The following is a 21,847-nucleotide window of genomic DNA, read 5'->3' as shown; positions in this document are numbered from 1 at the left end:
GCTTAGAGCCATCTGCATGACTCATTTCCTTACTTCAATTACCTCTTCAGTGAGCCTTCTGCTTCACTATCTAAATTACAACTCTACCTCCAAACACCACCATCAGCACTACACTTACGCACATACAGACTCACTATTTCTCCTTCATGTCTTTTTTATCTTCAGCAATTATAATAAATATGTCCATGAATTTATCATGAATAGTGGCACTAGTGTGCCCTGTATAACTATGTCATGTAGTGCTATGGAATTACAACACCATGGATGTTGTGAGGGCTTATATGCAGAGGATTTGATGTGTTAGACAAGGTAGTATGACTCATAGTAAGGAGAATATTATGAGACATTAATTTGGGCAAGATTAATCCAAATGCTGACATGTAAAATTACTTCTGAAAACTATCTGCAATGCCACTATACTGATCAAAATTTTACTATCCTCTATTCTTTGTTAATTATAAAAAGGTTAAACAAAAAAATTGTATCACCATTTTTCAATTCTTTCATACAACCAATCTGGTAATAGAGGTTAATGTAATTTTCATCAGAGGAGAAAAATTATAGAAAACACAACCACTATTTACAAATTTAAGCTCTAGTAATATATGTAATTAATAATACCCTGTATAATTTTTTGAAAATATGATGAAATTCAAATGAAGAGAACTCAATAATGTATCTATTGACATGACCTGATTTTATTTTAATAAAAATAAAATACTATAAAAACATAATGGCATATAAAACCACCTTTATATACTTTTAAAATATTTAGTTACCTTTGTTTCTGTGGAGCTCATTTTTCAAATCTTCAATAATAAAAGTACTTTTTTCCATATCTTTTGTATATTGTTCTACTTGTTCAGTGAGCATCTTAATTTGACTGTCTCGTTCCTTTATACCCTATAAAATATTTTAAAACATTACGTAGTAACATATATTTTAAAGGTAAAGGAAAAAAGGTAGGTCTTGTTTTTTTTTTTCAACAAGACTATAGAATGTATTTTCTTATAGGTAAAACTATGCCTTTTATTATTTTTTACATCTCAAATGCACAACACAGTGTTAGGTACACTGCTGTTACTCCAATACTGAAAGATGGATTTAATGGCTAACACTCTGGCCAATAGAAATTCTGGAACTCTCTAATATTTGCAGCTTCTTTCAACTCATTATACGTGACTTTTCCTCACTAACCATTTAATTTTATCTTTTACCATTTTGCATGTTTGTGCTTGGCCCTGTGCTTTCTCTTTTGTTCCACTTAGCTTTTACCCCTTTAGAACTTCATTCAAAAATATTGTCCCCTGCCTTCTTATTCTCCAAATACTTCTCAATCTTCCTTACTTCTGGACTGTGACTACAGCACAAATGATGAAAACGTGACTTCTATGTGAGTATATTTTCACTAAAATATTTTCACAGTCAAATTATAATCACACTTATAGCTTTTTTCACATTGTATAGGATATGTCAGGAGTAAGATACAACATAATAAACCTTAATAATAAAGTATTAAGATATTTTAAAATTTCTAAAAGTTTTTAAGTTTCTTATTAAATAATTCCTAACCGAAACAATGTATTATCCATGTCAACACAGAAAAATAAACAAAATAATTTAGTACTAACTCTAACCCTAATTCTGAAGTTAATTCTAAATGTTTCCTTGAGACTAGATAGTAAGAAATTTCAAAAGACTTTATTATAGACCTAGCAGTGCAAGCCACTAGATTAGGCACAGATGACATATATGTAATAATAAATAAGACATTGTTCAGAGTTCCAATTTTAATAAAACTGGTTGACAAACCAAATTTTGAGAAGATTTTACCTGTTGTAGAGCCATAACATTACTTTTATCAGCATCAAGCTGGGCATTTTTAAGCTTCTCCCTCAGGTTACATAACATTTGCTGATATTCAATAATTTCATCATCTTTAGAAGACAAAATTAACTGGAAAATAAAGTAGGATCTGTTATGTAAAATAAAAATTAATAAAACATTCCTCATTATGATAAATAATACATACCACTAGTACATTTAAGAAACTATAGGAAATCAAATTCTTTGAGGTGAGAAGGTATCACCAACTACTGGTACAATCTTTGTTCCTTTGGTATATACAACCTAAAGCTCCAATAGGAAATGATTCAACAATATTCATTGTAATTTTCTTTTTTTGAGAATTAATCTTTCAAAATTCATTTCTAAATAAAAAATTATAAGTATCTCCATGCAACTACAAAAAGTTTTACACAATTGATCTTTATGAAGTTAACATTAAAATATCACTGAGAAGCATAAAGTATCTCGAATAAATGAAAAGTATCTTGTGTTCTTAGCTAGAAGGATGAAATATCATAAAGATTTTTATCCCAAACGAATCTATAAATCAATTTATAATTTTAACATATACTCAACAAAATAATAAACAAGATATTTTGTAAGAATTGAACAAGCTATTTCTAAAATTTACATTAAAAATGTTCATAAAGAAATCTAAAATCAGGCCGGGCATGCTGGCTCATGCCTGTGATCCCAGCACTCTGGGAGGCCGAGGCGGGAGGATCGCTTGAGGTCAGGAGTTCAAGACCAGCTTGAGCAAGAGCAAGACCCTGTCTCTACTAGAAAATAAAAAAAATAAAAAGAAATTAGCCAGACAACTAAAAATAGAAAAAATTAGCTGGGCGTGGTGGTGCACACCTGTAGTTCCAGCTACTCTGGAGGCCGAGGTAGGAGGATGGCTTGAGCCCAGGAGTTTGAGGTCACTGTGAGCTAGGCTGACACCATGGCACTCTAGCCCAGGCAACAGAGCTAGACTCTGTCTCAAAAAAAAAAAGATTAGCTTTTAGATATTAAGATATATAATAATTAAAATGAGTATATGTGATTAGAAATAGATCAACTGAATAAAAGAGAGTCCAAAATTACATCCAAATTCAACAGGAATTTTGTATGTAATAAAAATGGAACTCTATTTCAGTAAGAAAAAGATAATATATGATGTCTGGACAACAGAATAGCTCTGTCACATCCATATTACACTCTTTATACCAAAATGAATTATATATGTTTTAATGTTTTAAATGTAAAAGAAAAAACAAAAAGATACTATGAGAAATAACGAGAAAACAGGTTTATACTTAGAAGCCTTTCTAATTATGGCACAAAGGCTAAAAGCCATTAAAAAACAATAAATTTAACTATTAAATATAAAAAGAAATATTTCATAGCAAAAAATACCATAAGCAAAAAAACAAGTGACAAATTGGAAGAATGTGTTTGCAACATATATCACAATTACATTTGTAGCAATTTATTCTACAGATATACTTGTACATTTGCAAAATATATATACAGAGACATTAAAACACTAACAGCAAAAATTGGAAACCACATAAACATCACACAATAGGAAATCAATTATCAAATAATATACATATGTCCAAAGAAAAATTACATAGGCATTGAAAAGAACAAAGCAATATTGTATGTACTGATATAAAATAATTACTGAAAGATATTAGGTCAGAATACATATAACATGCTACCATTTCCCCCCCCCAAAATTAAATACGGTAAAAACAACTGTTTTTTCCAGGGGTTTGTAAACTATGGCCCACATATCAAATCTGGCCTGCCACCTGCTTTTATAAATAAAGTTTTAGTGGAACCAGTCCTGCTCACTCATGTAAGTATTGTCTATGGCTGTTTTCATGCTATAACAGCAGAGTTGAGTAGTTATACCAGAGACTACATGGTCTAAAATACTTATTCTCTGGTCCTTTACATAAAGTTGACTGACCTCTGATTGATTCCATAAGCCTCATTTCCGTTGTTACTGCTTTTGTTTAAAATATACATTATGTGAGCTCCCCATATGATAACCAATTTAAAGTGCTAACAAGACTTATGTGAACCCCACTAGAGGCAATGACTCTAGAAGTGGTAGCTTTTAAAATTAGAATTATTCATTCAGAATCATCTCCAACGTTTTTCAAGTATGCAACTATTATAATCACAGCTTCTGACATGGTGAGACCAGGGAATTTGGTGAGGAGGGAGAGGTGTATTTTGAAAAAGTTCCCCAAGTGATTCTGATAGATCTCTTTGCTTATTCCCATTCCCACTGATTAATCTGACATGAAAGATAAGGTTTGGAAAAACTAAAGTTAAACCTGTAACTATACAACTAATATATACAATAAAAAGTAACTCTGAGTTAAGTGAAAAAATTTAAATTATATTTAGAATTATATATATAGATGACAAATATATTTTGGACTTAGACGTCTACCAAAAAGGTTAATGTTCAATTCATTGATTTAGAAGAGTTCATGCAGTAATAAATTAGCTAGAGGAATACATAGGATAGTTTTAGAGCTTTCTGTAGCTAAAAAATATAATAAACTTTTAAAAAACCCTAATAAAAATGTTATTAACTAGTCTAAGGCCTTTAAACAAAAAAAAGACTATACTCTAAATCTAAACTACAAAATGAAAAAGTTATTATATCAATTGAGAAAAGTACCTTCCATTCTTCTACTTTTGCATTGACAGCTACCATGACTGGATCATCTTCTTCATTTTTCGCTTTCAGAAGATCTGTAAGCTCTTGCACCTAAAAAAACAACAGTTATTTCAAGAATTGATGTAAAGTACTGTAATATATTATTACATATGCATATATATTGTATAAATACATATATACATACATATGTAGTTATTAAATATATTTTCACATATTTGCATACACATACATGTACATACAAACACATGTATCCGTATGCACATATATACAGACACATTATATTACATATACCTATTTATTATTAGAGTAGCCCTAGAGTTAAAGGTGACTTTTAGTGGTTTTTGCATCGTTATAGTGACATAATTATCTTTTATTACTAAGGAATTATATTTTTAAACATTATTCTACTTTTTAAACAGGTTTAATCCCACATAAATAATGAACAATGTATTGGTTTCTAATATATTTATAGTGTAACTATTTTTAAGATAAAATTAAATTTTAGGACTTTCAAGAATCTTTTGTAGAAAATTCCTACAATTATGAGATTTACAGGACCATTGTCTACACATTCATTCAAGCATCATTTATATATCCTAGATGACAAGAATTACAAAGTGTGAGGGGATTAGAGAAACACAAATGAACAAATCTATTATTAGCATAGCAACATATTACAATATTGAGACTACAGACAAAAATTCATATCATAGAAAGTTAAAGTACTTTCTAGTTTCAAATAAATAGTAATAAGACAATGTAAAGTTTATGTAAATAAATCATTTTAACAGTAATTCTTACTTGAAGTCGATAATGATCATTTTCTTTTTTTAATTGGTCCATTCTATTATCTGTCTGATGCACAATAGCTTTCATCCTATTATATTCATCAGTCATTTTCTCCATTTCTTGTACAGACTCTTCTAGATTTTTTCTCATTTCTTCATTTTGAACTTCAATTCTCTCATTAGCTTCTGTTAAAGTCTAAACCAGTTAAAGATATTAGGTTAAAAAATAATTTTTTAAGAAACTGAAGTTTAAACCAAATTAAAACTAAATAGAGCCATAAGCATCCACTGAAAATTTCAAAAAATTTATGGACCTTTACTCTAAATTAGTGTTGACCAATTAATTCAAAGTAAAGGTCAAGAAAATTGTACATAAGGCCTTCAATTGTTCTTTATGCCCAATATAGGCACATATAAAAAGAATGACTAAAAAATTGTAACTTCATAAAAATATTCCTAACCATATAAAGATTTCTTAAGAGTTTATCATCACTGGGAATTTATGATTGTTAGTCATATGATAGATATTAAAAGTGTTTTTTAATGTTAAAAAATAAATATAGAGTTCAGTAGTAATAAAAAAAATTGTAACTTCAAAGACACAATTTATATCATGTTTTACAAATACATAGTTGCAGATTTACACTAAAGAATTTACATGTAGGGTTAAATACTCGATTTACATTATAATGAAATTCAAGTTTTATAAGAATCATTGTTCTGAACTGACTTCTATTCATTTTACCTGAATTTCATCTAGATATTGGACAAGTTCATAGTTTTTTTTAGACAACTGTGATCGGTAGTCACTGTCTTCTCCTCTTCTTGATAAAAGTGTTTCTTTTTGTGAATCTATTTGTTTCTGGTAGTCCATAATATCTTGACGAAGCTGTTCATTCTGAAGGTAGACCATAGACAACATTCCATCAAGAAACTATTCATTCATTGTTAAGAAACAAAATTACATTTTCTAAATAGTGCTCTCAGAACTCATCCTTAAATTTCCAAGATTTCACCACCCTTAAAGCCTCACCTTTTTCTTTAGACGTTTGTTCTCCAGAAAGGATAGGAAAAAGGTAATTAGAAATGAGAAAGGCAATACATAATTAAAAATAATAACTGAAATTAAAGAAAGCAAAAAAGAAATTTTAGGAAGATGAGGTATATTATTTTGGATAACTAAAGAAAGTAACAATGTTAATTATCAACCAAAACAAAGAACATTTTGATCAAGTTAGAAACTTAAGAACTCTTATCAAAATAAACAATGTACAAACATTATTTGGCTCAGAAGAACCAAATAATAATCAGAATTTATGAGATTTCATGAGTAACAAAAATTTTAAAAGAATTATAGGTAAAAGAAATCAGAACAGAAATCCAATCATCTATTCAATTAGCAAACTAACAAAGAATAGCTTATAAAACAGAAAGAAAGATTTACCTACACAAATCTAAGAGATGTGGTACTTAATGGCCTCACATTTTAATTTGTTTTCTTATTTCCTGAGACAAAGTCATATCATAAAACCAGCCAGTTTGAAAACATCAGTTACTTAGAATATTCCAGTTCTGGTTATAATACAAATTTATGTACACTTTTTTAACAAGTATCTTTGTTGAACCACACTACTAAAATTTTTTACCAACCTCTCTTCTTAATTTGCTGTTTTCATTTTCTGCTTCTTCATTTCGAAGAGCCAACTAAAATAGTTAAAAAAAAAAAAAGGTAAAAGTCAAGACCAATTTAATATAAAATTAGGTATTTAGTTATTGATTTAAATTTTAAGTCCCCTTCAATAAAGTAAAGAAGTTTTAACTACGAAGGACTTTCTATCAATCTAATACACAAATAGCGGGCCAAAAATTCAAAAACTAAGGATTAGGAAGGATAAAACAGGTTCAGTTTAAAAGATTAAAAACACACACACACACACACACACAACTCTAACCAAAGGATATTGTAACAAACAAATCATCCCCTTTCCCCCACTAAACAACCCTAATAAAATGAACGCTTTTCTCTCCAAGATCTTCGTATTTCACTGTTCTTCTATGTCATAGCTAGACTATTCTTTGCACTAAGTGAGGATTAAATTACTTAAAAATACAAGGCAGTGCAATGTAATGGTTAAAAGAAGCAATCTGAAATCAGACTGGCCTAGGTTTATATCCCTTGTCCACCAATTTCAATGGATATTGGAAGTGGGGGACTATGAAGGACATTATTGAGCCAATAGAGGAAATCTGATTGTAGACCAGATTAGATAATAGTATTGAATCAATATTAAATTTCCTGAACATGATAATTATATTGTAGTTATGCAGGAGGATACTCTTCTTTTTCAGAGACATACTGAAATATTTAAGTGTGAAATATCATGGTATCTTCAATTAACTCAAATGGCTCAGCAAAACAAAAAAGAGAGAATATGTCTGTGTATACAAAGATACTGACAGAAAGATAAAGCAAATGTGGCACAGTGTTAACAACTGGTGAATCTATATGAAATGAATATGGGTGTTTATTGTTTTTCTTTTAATCTTTCTGAAGGTATGACATTTTTCAAAATAAAAAGTTTAAAGAAAGCTCATAATAAAATTCAAAATACAATAAAAATCTTAGAAGTTGGCCTATTATTATTTGGAGTTAAGAAACAGTCCCATTATGTTCTGAATTAGAAAATTTTAACAAGAGAAAAGCCAAACTTGAATGTGGTAGCACAGGGGTAGGGAACCTTTTCATGCTGCAAGGCTGCGTTAATTTAGCTATAATCAAATAAGGCCTCATTCAAGAAACTTCAATCAGATACACTTAAAAAATGTACATTATTTTGTAAAATCATAACTACTATGTACTTAATAATTTCAAAAAATGAAAACTATTTGTTAATTTTAAAGTTGACTAAACTTTCAATGACATTGTTGTGTCTGCTTTTTGTTGGAAATAATGTGTACTTAGTTACAGCATGCAGTTCCACAGTCTCAGCTGATTCTCCAGATGGGTATCAGTCAACTGTGACCTTCAAAGCCTGTTGATTTGAGTTAGGTAGAATATAGATTTGCAGCAATAAGTGGTTAAAAACCAAGAAAGCATTTTTCCAGCATGTTGCCGAAGGCATGGGTATTCTGCATCTTTCCATATTTCAACTGGATCTTTCTTAGCATCAAACAATGACTTTAAAATGTCATCTACTGAGAGCCCAATCAATTCCATCCACAGTTCCTTAGGTGCCTTGGTGATATAAACTAGCTGAGGCTAATCTGAGTGTGATGCCATGATTCTCAAAGTCAGTAAAACTTACATTGTATTTTATTATATTACATTGTAGTTTATTATATCACAAACAAGAAGCAGTACAATTAATCAAAGTATGCACCTAAACTATCGACATAGTTTTGACATCCTAATTTAATGGTAACTTCTTCATGCCAGCACTGAAGAAGCATGGAGAGCAAGTGGCGATGGTATCACAAAAGGCATTTTCCACAGCATGTTGAGAATTGAATGTTTTTGCTTTCAAGAAGTGGTCCAAAGCCTGGAAGAAGTGGTAGTCAGCTGATGCAAGGTTTGGTGAATACGGTGGATGACAAAGAGTTTCCAAGTCCACAAGCATACTTACTCATCATTTCATACAACTGGTTGCAGTAGACATCTGCTGTAATAGATTGACCACGGTTTCATGAAGCTATAGTGGATAATACCAGAATTGAACCACCAAACAGACACCATTAGCTTTCTTTGATGAATACAGGGTTTTGGACTGTGTTTTAACATTTCACCTTTATCCAACCATTGTGCCAAATGCTTGTGATTGTCAAAAAGGATCCATTTTTATCACACATAACAATATGTGGTAGAAATGCTTCACCTTTACGTAATGACAGCAAAGAAAGGCAAGCTTCAAGATGATTTCTCTTCAGATGCTGGTTTACTTCATGTGAAACTCATCTATTCAGCTTCTTTACCTTGCCAATTTGTTTCAAAGTCCACTATTGTTAGAATAGAAATGTCAAACATTGCTGCTGATTCACACATAGGTTGAGATGTATTCATTTCCACTATAGCTTTCAGCTCATCATTATCCACCTTGGTCTCATGTTGCCCACGTGGCTCATTTTCAAGATTAAAATCACCAAAACTTCTCAAACCATTGACATACTGTGCATTCATTAGCCACATCCTTCCAGAACACTTTGTTGATATTTTGAGCTGTATGTGCTACATTGGTTCCACGAAAGAATGCATATTCAAAAATAACATGAATTTATTTATCCATGGTTTCACAGAAATTGCTCCAAAATTTTTTTGAAAGATAATCACAAGTCAAAATTTATATTTGAAAAACTAAGGATGTACCTTCACAATAAAAATAAAACAAGAACTGTTAAAGTGAAATGTCAGTGATATCAACTGTCAAACTTAGTACTTAAGGAAATCAGACATTTTATACTTAATAACCTAATACTAAGTCTATAACAGCTGCGTATTCTTCAGACGATTTGCATATGTCCTCATGCTCATCAGTGACCTTTGCTAACTGGGGAAAATGTTCATCCAAAACTTCTTTTTGATGAAAAGGAGTTTTGAAAAAGATAGCTTTTTTTTGAAATACTTGGATTTTTGCCACAGATCATATATAGACTTAATTTTACCGTGCAAAGAAATATTCAAGTTGTTTTGATTTGAAATATCACACAGAAATATTCATATAGAAGTCTTTTTTCAATATTTCACATTGCTGATTCTGTTCCTCATAAAATTTAACTACCTGTTCTCAGAGAGATAAAATTTTGGCTAACACCTGTTCCTTCAATAGCCAACACACTTTAGAATGATATGGCAAATCCGCACTGAATACCTACTCATTAAACTTTAGCGTGTTACGAAACTGACCATAGCACATTGCATTTTCACAAATATAGTTAACAATACTTATAAGCTATTGCAAAGTGTCACTTAAACTATTAATAGTAGCTTTAGCACAGAGATTTTGCTGATGCAAGATACAATGAAAAGAAATGAGAGCATCTGGATCTGTTAACATTTTTTTTAACTGGGCAGTAAACCCTACATGTTTTCCTGTCATGGAAGGTGCACCATCTGTACATACACACTCACTAAATTTACCAAATTCAGTCCAACTTCACAATAGTTGTCTTGAAAGATGTTGAAGATATCTATTCCCTGTGTTCTGTTCACAAGAGTGCCTAAAGCAAGTAACTCTTCTAGCAAAGAAAATCTTTTGTTATGACCCAAATGAAGTATAAAACCTGCACCTAGTCAGTAGTATCTGTTGATTCATCCAAAGTGACTGAACAATACATATTTTCCTTTTGAAGTATTGAATGAAGTTGTTCTGTTAAGTTGAAGGTTAATTCATGCTGCTTATCAGTAATGGCTCTCCTTGAAAGAGGTAGTTGTTTGTACTTTGAAACATTATCAGGGTCTAAACATCCTACAACTTCGACAATGCATTCTTTCACAATTTCTACATCAATACATCACTGAATGGCTTCCCTTTTTTCCCAAGTATATAAGCTACTTTATAAGTTGCTTCAGTGGCATTATTTTCAGGTCTTACTGTTCTTTGAAAGAATTTTCTTTGCGTTTGCTTTTACCTTTTAACTTCTGCAATACAACCTTTCTCGCCTCTCCCTCTAATTTAAAATATTTGTGGTCCTTATGAGTATTATAATGCTAATGATCATTGATTTTCTTTAATGTTGATATTGCTGTATCACAAACCAAGTGAATCATCTTATCTTTACCACAAGCAAGATAATATTGCAATTCCCAATCCTCACTTAAAAATCTGTTTTCTTCTTTCAGTGTTCTCTTGGTCTTCTTTGACATGAGGGTCTGTTAAGTAGACAGAATTAAAAAATACTGTTGAGCTGCACAACTATTCACAAATTCCACTTCAAACAGAAACACGGTGCACTGTTGTCAAAAGCTTATAACAGACTGGTGTTCTTGACCCCCGTAAATTCTCGCCAACTAGCCTTGTGAGGTAGCTGTATCAGTCAGGTCAGGGAAGTTAGAACTAAATCATGAGCCTAGCAGCCATCAGTTTAGCCCTTATACCTTACTAATGTTCTAATTGTGCCAGTTAATCTAGGAGGATTATACTGAAACTTGTTTTATTCTTTGGTATTTTAAATATGTTCATTTTAGAAATAAAATAAAAATATAAAATACAAACAAAAATGTATTAATAAAAATAAAAGGATTTGTTCTGTAAAATTTGGATTCAGTCAAAAGGCTGCACTTAAGAACTGGGAAGGCCCAAGGTTCCTCACCCTTGCTATAGCATTAATGCTGCTGATGCTTTTTTTCCCCTTGGCTTCTCAAACATCACACTCCTAATGTTTCTTCTTTCTTGAGCTTTTCTTTGAAGCACCTCTTCCTATTTCACTGCTTTATTAGACATTTCTCAGAAAGTTGCCTTACAATAACTTCAATAATACCTATGCTGACAACCCATAAGCCCTCATTATCTGCCCAGTGTCTCTTGTAAATTACATATCCATAGATAACCTTTTTGAATATGCCCACAAGGACTTCAAACTCAATATGTACAAAACTGAAATAATAATCTCAAACTTTCCAAAGTCCTCTTGTTCTCCTTTTTAGTGAATGGCACAATTTACCTACCTTGTGGCCCAACTCACAAAATTAGGCAGACTTTCCCTTCTCCACTCTCCTGTAACAACCAGTAATTCGTCACAACTAATTACATCTACTTCTCTCAAACATGTCTACATCTCTTAATACTCTCAGTCATTACCTTAATTAGGCCATTATTAACACTTACCTGAATCAACACAAATATCTCCTTACTAGTCTTGGCCCCCTTCAATACATACTCTACAAAGCACAGTAAACTTTAAAAGTATAGATCAGATCATGATATCCTGTGCTCAAAATTCTTCATTGGCTCCTTTTAGGAAAAGGACCAAATTCTTCAGAAACTGTTCTTGGTTATCTTTCCAGAGGACCATGCGTATTAAAACTCATGGAAAAGCTGGATAGCACGGATAGCACAGAGTCTTGAGTAAGACTGGATTCAAATCCTGGCTTTACCACTTATTAGTTGTATAACCTTGGGCAATTACTTACTATTTCTGTGTCTCAATTTCTTCATCTGTAGCATGGTAGATAGAAATGACCTATCCCATATGATAAGTGTCAAATAAGGAATGAATTAATGCATATAAAGTATCTGGCACATAGTAAGGACTCTATGGAAACTATTTTTATCTGTATTCCAACCAAATGAATAAATGTAGTTTCCTGAATATACCATAATATCTTTTACCTCTAACAATGTATCTTCTACCCAGAATGTTCTTTCCTTCACCACCATGCTCATCCACATCCGCCTTACCAGGCTGACTTCTACTTCAGGCCTCAGTTTACATATGTATCACTTCCTGAACTTCACGACTGATTTAGGTAACCCTCCTCAGAGTACCCCAGGATACATCCTTATGTATCCCCTTAAGTATAATATTATCCTTATGTTATGCTTATTATTGACTATAAATATCCTTGAGAACCAGAATATAGTTGCCCACTGTTTTCCTAGTAACCAGTACAGTCTCTGACATGCTATAAATACTAAATATGACTGAATGACTGTTTAAGGGCAAGGAAAGAATTTCCAGCCTAAATCTATATTCCATCTCAAGGAATCTAGCAGCTAGAAAGGTACATCAGCCATAGATTCAAGTGTTCTCTGTGTGTGTGCCTATGAACAAAGTATTCTAAGATATGAATGGAAACAGTAGTTCTGATTAGCTAAAAGTATGTGGTTTGAATGATGATAAGTAAACTCATAAAAGAACAAAAGTCCAGAAAACCAGACATCCTCCTAAATAATTCTATTAGTGAATAAAATATGTTGGATCCTTTACAATTACTAAAAAAATGCATAGGTATGTTATATTTTGCTGAGTCAACTAAACAGATAATCCTCCAAGAGTTTATTACTAACCTTTCAGGTAACATCAATCAATACTTTCGCCACTACAAAAACTGTATTGATAACTTTTAAATGATTCTTCTAGAAAGTAAAATAGATATATCAAGAATCTAAGGATATTTTTCCTTACAAATCAATTTTTGACAGATTCTCTTTAAATAGCAGTTTCATCTCATAATCATTGTTGTTTACTTAAAATTTATACCCCTCTGTTTCTGACAGAACAATAGACAAAATAAGGGATATAATACAGCAGTGACCTTCTAAAAGACATAAAGGTAGAAAAAGCTTCTGGCCATCAGGGATGGAAGAGTTACCAGTTAGGTACTAAATCTGTAATAAGTTTACTGACAGCTAAGGGAAAATAAGAATTGTTAAATAAACTTTAAATAGGTTTGTTAAATAAATAAAACATTGAATAAGAAGCTGAGGTAAAATAGACTTTTCTGCCAGGAAATACAAATTTGTCTTCAGAAAACAACTTTTTTCCTAAAATTAAATTTAAGTGAACACTGCATGAATTATTTTATGACTAACAAGAAATAACAAAAGGGGCAATAACAAACTATGGTTGTATTAAAAAGTCAGGATTTTAAATATGAATGATTTATAAAATACTGGCATTAACACAACTTTGCAAGAATGTATATACACTACATAAAGAAAAGTAGATCTGAAAACAAGGAATTTAATTAACCATTATTCAATACATCATTAAAAAGTTAATTTCCAAATCTAGCATAACTATGTTAAAACAAATAAATATAACTTTTTACCCAAAATCAACTATGATAGTAAAATCACTTGATGAATGATTATTAATTGCTTCATACCAATATTCAAGACCGAAGCATAAATTTCACGTATGTAAGAATTTTAACGTCTTGAGAAAAAATGTACCTCCAAACATAAAGAATTAATCTCCAAGTCATATTAACTAGAAGTATCTGATCCATTATAATTTAAAGTTGTGATTATGAACAGTGATATAAAACCTTCAAGATAATTGTGCATCATTCCTCAAATATACAACATAAAAATTGATACTATTACCAGTAACTACAAAAAACAAAATCAGGTGTTCTATTGAGGTAACGTGAACAGTTCAGATTCATTGAAAAAAAGGTGTTTTACTTGTTCATTAACTTTCTTCTCTTTCTCCAACTCCTTTTCTATGTCCTCCAATTCTCTATCTTTTTGTTCCAATTGCTTTTCAAGTTGACAAATTTCATCACGTAAAAACCGAGTGTCCCGTCCTCCTACAGACTGTTGAGCCATCTTAAAGCAATAAACCAAAAGTATAAATTAATCCCGTTATATTTAGAGGTTTGAATGAACCAACAAGGAAATAATTATATCTACTTTAAATTTTCATTATACTTTAGCACAGATGTTTAAAATCTGATTAGCTTAAGGACAATTTTTTAAAAAATTCAACTTATTCAGGCTGACAACTCCTTAAGCTCTCCCTTAGCCACAGGTACCAAACTAAACTGCAAAGGCATACAATGTAGGCGATGGATGAACTATCAAGGCTTCTCCTGAACCTCAGAGAACTGAAACCAGGCTATAAACCAACAGAGCCTCACCCTAGCACTAAACTTTGGTGCTTTTAACCTGCCCTTTCCCTCATAACATGGACTATTTAGATCAGTGCTGTCCAACAGGACTTTGTGGTATGATGGAAATGTTCTCTGTGCTGTCCAGCTCAGTAGCAATTACCTACATATAGCTACTGAGCATTTGAAATGTGGCTAGTGCAAGTGAAGATCTGAATTTTTAATTTTAATGAATATAAATAGCCACAAGTGGTTAGTGCCACCATATTAACCAGCCCAGATTTAATTTATCTTTAAGATCTCGCAGCCAACTAAATCTATTTTGCCTCATATTCCTGTTAATTTAGGTCACAGCCCGAAATATCATATCATTTGGTCTCCATTCATCTTTTCACTATACAGTTCTGTTACTCCTTTACCTTAACCAAATTTTTCTCACTCTTTCCCTTCTTCAAAAAGCCTTCCATTGTGCTATCTAAAATCCTCTTTCAAGATAAATTAATATTTTACTTGCTCAACTTCTTTACTGAATGTTCCTTTCCATCTCCTTGCCTTAGCTGCAACTTAGTTCCTTTAGTATACTAATTGCCTTGGAACTCTTTCAATTGGAAACTGCTCATTCTTTCACATCCCATGTAAATCAGGGTCAAGAGAAGGTGTTGGTACTCTCCTAGATTTACTTTACCCTTCAATTTCCAAGTTATCATTCCTCCACCGCCCTGCAAAAATTCTAGCTGCTTTCAATCTCACATGACATCCAATTATTTCATCCCTACCTACTCATGGTAGCAGCAAGTGACCAACTTTCCAGTCACTCTTCAAAATTCATTGAGAATTTAAGCACATGGCTTACAGTCTTCCATCAAAAGCCTGCCTAAGAAATTTCCATATAGTTTTGCTTGAGTCTATTTTCTTTTTTAACTTGTTCACTGAATTCACTACAGTCTCTCACTTCTGCACACTAGGTCCTTATCCAAGCAGGAACATTTTCTCAATTATTTCCACCATAGCTGCTCTTTGACCTCACAGGACACTTTAATTCCTTGACTTCTCTTCTGCCTTCCCATCTCTACACTTTGCCCCCACTCAACCCCAATTTTGACTTCCTTACCTATTCACCTAAGATTTCATAATCCTCACTTCGACCACTTTCCTACCAATATCTTCAGCTGCCCTACTCTTCTATTCTATAGCAGCTGCTTGGCTAAGTACTAACATAGAATCAATTCAACTTCATAATTCATTTAATAAATAGTTATTGAAAATGCTTGGCATTTCCCCAGGAGCTGGATATACAGTAGAAAATAAAAAATACTCATCCAAGTTCACAGAGTTAACAAACAAAAGAATCAGGACTAGAACTCTCCGAATCCGACTCTATTCTCTGCCTTATACTTTAAGCTTTATCTGATTTCCTTACAATGTTGACCATACCATCTCCCACTCCTGCTTTTAGCAGATGACGTCATCTCCAACCTCTCGACTTCCAGGCACTACACCTACAAACATAAAAGCTTCTGTACACATCCCCTCTTCCTCCCCCTCCTAATACAAAAGAGGAGAGTCTTCCTCCTTTCGAAGGCTAATACATTTGTATAACTTCCACCTTTTCAGGAATTTCAGTGTATTTAGTTCCTCAACAATACATTCATATTTTAGTCCTTAGCTTTCTCAAAAGCTAATTCTCCTATAATACCCTTCTTTCACTATTTCTCAAATCTCCACCTTCTACTTTAGTTACTAGTAATTCTTCTGTATACCCCCTTAGACTGTAAGCTCCAACCAGCTACTATTTTTATTGCATTCACAACTGGATGTTCCATCCTTACGAGAATCTAAGGCACATAATAGGCATATAGAATATATCCTGAACAAGTAACTATGAGCACAATGTTATCCTTGTGATTTTTCCATCCAATAATAAAAAATGTTTAAGTAATTCAAAATGAATGACAATTATATTTTACATTTATAGGGAATACAAAAGGACATACCTCCAGTTCATTTTCCAGTTTCATGACTTTAGTTTTTAATTGATTTTCTATTTAAAAAAAAAGACAAATGTTTCAACTGGTTAGAGTTACCTCAAAACAAACTTTTAAATAAATTTAAATAAAATAAAAAAATTATTTTAAAAGATCCTGTTATGATTATAACAGGGTAACATAAGAGAAAGTATTATACACTAGACCCATAAAATAGGAGTTATAAAAATATTTTTAAAAATAAATTGAACATATACATTTTATAGAATACATTAAATTTTCTACTGCTTAATGAATAAATGGAATTCATTGTTTAACATCATAATAAACTTTTTCCAAGGTACTTACCAAATTTTGCTTGTTCTTCTCCAGCTTTTTCAACTTCTTCCAAAGCTAGCTCTACTTCCTGAGCTTTCATCTAAACATTAAAAAAAAAAGTTATGTCAATATGACTTTACACTGGAATGTAGCACTGAAAATAAAAATTTTGTTTTATTTACTCTCATAATCCTTAGTGTTTGCAATGATTGCACATGGAGACACTCAGTAAATATTTGGTGAATGAATAAATGAATTATTTTTGTACTTAAGGCTACAATTTCTAGATTTTCAAGTTTGAAATATCTTTGATTCTTCTTTTTACCTCAGCTCCTTAAGTCCTATATCCAGTATTGCAACTTCTCCCTTTGTAATGTTTCTCACCAACTCTTTTCTATTCCAATTGCCATTATTCTAATCTATAATTTTATGTCTAAACTCCTTCATAATTCTATGTCTAAACAGCTCCAATTCCCTTCTATTTGTCCTACATAACATACTCAGTTTTTCCATACTAAGGCATATTTCTGTATCTATTAATCAGGGCTCAAAAACTTTTATTGGCCTCTCAATTGCCGATAGCATATAATATACCTTTAAGGCCCTGGATAGCCTATCCCCAACTATCTACCTAAGACTTGTTTTCTTTACAACCTAAAAACTTTCTGTACTTGTTTCCTCAAATGCAAAGAATAAGCATATTTCCCATTCCCAATATTTATTTATGGTAACCACTAGCACTAGAATTCCATTACCATATTACCACTGCCTTCCATTTATGTGAAACTACTGCTCAGTCTTTGTCTTCTATAAAGTCTTCTGATATCTCTTAAATCCCTTTCCCCCCTAACATCTCCCTATAGCCATCATTGTTCACATTTTCACTTGGTCCTCAGGGTATATCTTCCTATGTTATTTTTAAACAAACCATTGTGTTTTCCCTATACATTCTTTCAGGAACTTTACGTAGAAACTAGCAATGTTTTGCACATTAAAATCCTCAATTCACATTTGACGATATCTCATGTTTGAGTGGTGATTTAGATATTACCAAGTACTTTCACAGGGATTAGCTTATATAAGAACAGATTTTTAAATTTCCTCTAACAGCCAAAGCTACTATTAAAGCCTACTGCATACAAACCTTCATCAGTGACTGAGTAATTCTGAAAAGGTGTATCACATTTTCTTGATTTTCATTTTTGAGCTCATTTACTTCCACCTAAGTAAAGAGAAAAGCAACTATTTTTTATTTTATAACTTTAAACAAAATATAAGAACTCTTCCTGTTGAATCATAAAATGATTTCAAGGACAACTTAATCACAGATCAATGTGTATATCTACGTATTATTTATCAATTAAACACCTTGGATAAGGAAATCAATAAATTATCTGCCAGTTCTTCTTGACGAGGTAGGTCATCTGGGTCAACTTTCATTAAGTCTTTCCAGTTTATATTAGGCGGCATCTTTAATTCTTTCACTGTGCTCCACTTTCTGTAATAAAAATGGGTGGGTATCAGCATTTTCAAGGTAAACAGTATTATTGTTTTTACAGTAGTTTACACTTTTCACACATTACATCATTTTAACTCTATGTGGTGTTAGGCAGAGCTATGGCTCCTTAACTGCAAAACAGATTAAGTGCGCAAAAACAGCCTTGATCAAAATTACAGCAGTCAGCACAGATATTGCGCCAACAAAACAAAATATGACTGGCTTCCTTGCTAAAACTAATCTAGGTCACGACTAAGGTTTTCGGTCCCCTTCTCCACACCCCCTACCACCAACGTGAGTGAATGGCTACTCGTGCCAAGCGGAAGGGTATGTGGAAGGTTGCAAGTGACCTCTGATTCGGAGAAGCAGGAATTGGAGGTAAAAAAAAAAAAAATGCAGAAACTAACAATTAAAACGAGTGAAGCTATGTCGGAGAAACCAGGACTGAAATAAGAAGGCACAAGCGTTGCAAACCAGAGGCTAGGAAGGGGCGGGGTAGCTACGCTGTTGCAAACCGGCCCTGCTCCCGCTTACAAGGACCCACCGACCGAGACTAAGCCTGGTAAGGGGCGGAGGTCCCTCATCTACTGCACCCACCAAGCTGGGCCTCGCTGCGGCCCCTGACAGCTCCCTAGGGCGGTTCCACGCGTTCTCTGGGTCTTGCCAACCGGTCCCGAGCTAGCCAAAGCGGCGACGGCTGCTAAGCGACACCATTCCCCACCCAGCTGAGGCCAGAATAAGGTCCCGGATGCAAGAGGAGCCTACAGTTCACGACCGTGGGTGACGCTTTACGTTTAGATGATCCGCCACGTTCCTTGCACCACTGTGTTAAAAACGAGAAGGCGTGATATGTGGACTCCAAATCCCAGAATGCAGTTCTGCCCGGGTGCTTGTGCATGCTGGGAACTGAAGTCTCAGGAGGCGCGGCAGGGCGCTCCCGGCGTGCAGTGCGGGAGACTGCGACTGTACCGGGGCGGTGGGGGAGGACCGGGAGGCGGGAGGCGCAGTGGCTGAGGCGCGTCCGCGCTGGTGGCCTGAACAAGGTAGATAATGACTGTGGCTTCGGTGGCGTCACTCACTGGGCTGCTCTTCCTGAGGCCTTCCTAAAGCATCCCCTGAAGGAACCGCTCCCAGGTGAGGGCGAGTTGTCGGTCAGCGGATGGGGAGAGGTGGAGGGGTGCAATCGCGGCTGTGAGGAGCTCCTGCTACCGGGGCGGAAGGGCCTGGCCGGGTACTGAGAAGCTGGGAAGTCCTCTCCTTCCCGTCAAGCGTTTGCAAGTGGCGTCCAGAGTAGTGCCTTCTGTAAGAAGGGGAAAAAAGAAGTTTCAGCCTTCTTTGGTATCAGAATCTGTCCGGGTATAGTGGAGTGGGGGCCGCGCAGTCGTGACCATGGTTTGGGGGCGAGCGAAGAATTGAGAACACCGCATCCTCCGACCCCTCCCGCCTTACCTGTAGCTCCTTTGCCTTCGCGGATAGAAGGGCTAGAAGGTTCAGGAGCTAGGAAAGAGTGAACCTTCTAGAGAGAAGAGGTTAGTATTTGTCTGGGCCACTGCGTGGGGTGGAGAGAAGAGGGACGGGCGGACTCACCTGTACTGCTGTTGTCACTTGTTTCGTTGCCCAGAGCACCCTTTCTGAAAGCACCTTTTCAGGTATTTACCACTCTTAACTCTTGGGAAGTTTTGTTCATCCCACTGCTCACTGCTCTGGAATATAATACACACTAGGTAGCTTTCTTGAAATCGTCAATGACATTCCCAACTATTTGAACCAGTGCCTCTCATCTTTTAACTTTTTTTGTTAGGCACTTATTTTTTTACATAATTGACTGAATTTTATTTTTGAAAATAAGGAAGAGATTTCTTTTTAAACCATGAGTTTGAGTAAAACAAGACATAGTTAAGTAGGAAATTAAAACATACTGATTTTGTGAGATTAAATTTTTAGACATTATTCAGATTTGTAGGAACAATTTTGTGTACTCCTTTTCTGAAAGATTTTATGACAAATATTGCTCATTATCTTATTTAATCATCATAACAATCCAGTGGAATAGGTGTCTACCTAATTCTCATTTTCCATCTATGTTAAGAAACTGAGGCTTGAAGAGGTTAAGTACTCTGTTCTAAACTAAATAGTGTGATTGAACACAGATCTTTCTGCCTGGAGGACATATTCTTAACTGCTATACTACCCCTTCAGATATTCTGGGAGCCAATATCTCTAAAGTGCCTTTTCTTCAGTCTTGTTATTTTTATTAAACATTGTCATTCTAATATAACTTTGATTACTCAAGAATTTGAATAAATATTCTTCATGTTCAGTGTTTTTAGTTCATCATTTAGCAGAGGGTGATAGGGATGAAATTTAATATTCAAGCACAATACTATGTCATGTAGTATGTTTACTACTACCTATTTATTTTCATAATAGGAATCTGTTATTTTTACTGTACCACCTTGTTTTTCTTTTTTTTTCCATTTATTATAACTGTTATTTTTATTAATTTACTAGTTTTGTTTGTGTTGGTTTTTTACACCCTTACTTCCCACCCTCTTGCTTACATTTATATTCCCAGGAACTCAAGTTGCCTGGTCTAATGGTAAGTTTTTTTCTAATTTTTTAAAAATGAGAGTGAGTGCAGAGAAGTTATTTTCTGATAATTGATGAAGCTAAGATTGTAACCTAGATGACAATCCTGACTGAAAGCAAAATGTTGCTTAAATTTCATTTGTTAACTCATTCTAACAATATTTTTTATATTGTACACTGCTAGATGCTGGAGCTACAGCAGGGAATGAGTTAGCTGGTTCTTAAGCACTGTCATCAGTTTGTACCTGTGAATGAGAAAATTTAACTCAAGTTCTAGTTCAGTAACTCACTATATTTTTTGAGGAAAATTGCTAAAACTGTATTATTTTTCATCAGATTTTCTGCATCTGTCAGTTTTCATCAAGATGTGACAATTTTGTAAATAGGCTGTTAGAGGAATACTTGCCTAGACCTGCCTTCTTCTTTTCCTAGGATGTTATAAACCAGCTTTTTCTGACCAAAATCACTTCACAAGAAAGCCCCTTGCCTTTTATAATTGCTACCTTTGTTCCCTGTACCAAAACATCTGTGTTCCTTAGATTTTACCTCCATTTCCTTTTTGCTGACTTATCAAGAAAATAAATGGTA

The 21,847-nt window shown here is 33.6% G+C and overlaps 2 protein-coding genes across 9 annotated transcripts in view; one reads left to right on the top strand and one right to left on the bottom strand.

The window, feature by feature from the left end:
- Positions 1-19,384, bottom strand: part of CEP290 (centrosomal protein 290) — an 86,892-nt gene extending 67,508 nt beyond the window's left edge. Inside the window, exons 1-12 of the mRNA XM_045553285.1 lie at positions 19,268-19,384; positions 18,541-18,670; positions 18,317-18,394; positions 17,203-17,272; positions 16,864-16,910; positions 14,445-14,588; positions 6,973-7,026; positions 6,068-6,220; positions 5,336-5,518; positions 4,535-4,624; positions 1,834-1,956; positions 780-903 (exon numbers count right to left, since the gene is read on the bottom strand). Of these exons, the coding sequence (XP_045409241.1) occupies positions 780-903; positions 1,834-1,956; positions 4,535-4,624; positions 5,336-5,518; positions 6,068-6,220; positions 6,973-7,026; positions 14,445-14,588; positions 16,864-16,910; positions 17,203-17,272; positions 18,317-18,394; positions 18,541-18,642 (1,168 nt within the window). The 5' untranslated portion in view covers positions 18,643-18,670; positions 19,268-19,384. The remainder of the gene's footprint in view (positions 1-779; positions 904-1,833; positions 1,957-4,534; positions 4,625-5,335; positions 5,519-6,067; positions 6,221-6,972; positions 7,027-14,444; positions 14,589-16,863; positions 16,911-17,202; positions 17,273-18,316; positions 18,395-18,540; positions 18,671-19,267) is intronic.
- Positions 19,385-19,613: 229 nt separating this feature from the next.
- Positions 19,614-21,847, top strand: part of TMTC3 (transmembrane O-mannosyltransferase targeting cadherins 3) — a 111,308-nt gene continuing 109,074 nt past the window's right edge. For 5 of the 8 annotated variants that reach the window (XR_006735739.1, XR_006735738.1, XR_006735740.1 and 2 more), the window contains exon 1: positions 19,646-19,804. The gene's annotated coding sequence lies outside the window, so the exon portion shown is untranslated. Of the gene's footprint in view, positions 19,805-21,847 lie in introns of all 8 variants that reach the window. The other 3 variants (XM_045553282.1, XM_045553283.1, XM_045553280.1) reach the window with 1 other exon arrangement.

The sequence above is a fragment of the Lemur catta genome, chromosome 6 (assembly GCF_020740605.2).
Source record: "Lemur catta isolate mLemCat1 chromosome 6, mLemCat1.pri, whole genome shotgun sequence".
Classification (NCBI taxonomy): domain Eukaryota; kingdom Metazoa; phylum Chordata; class Mammalia; order Primates; family Lemuridae; genus Lemur; species Lemur catta.
Note: the sequence above shows the minus strand (reverse complement) of the source record. Positions and strands in the feature narration are given on the sequence as shown.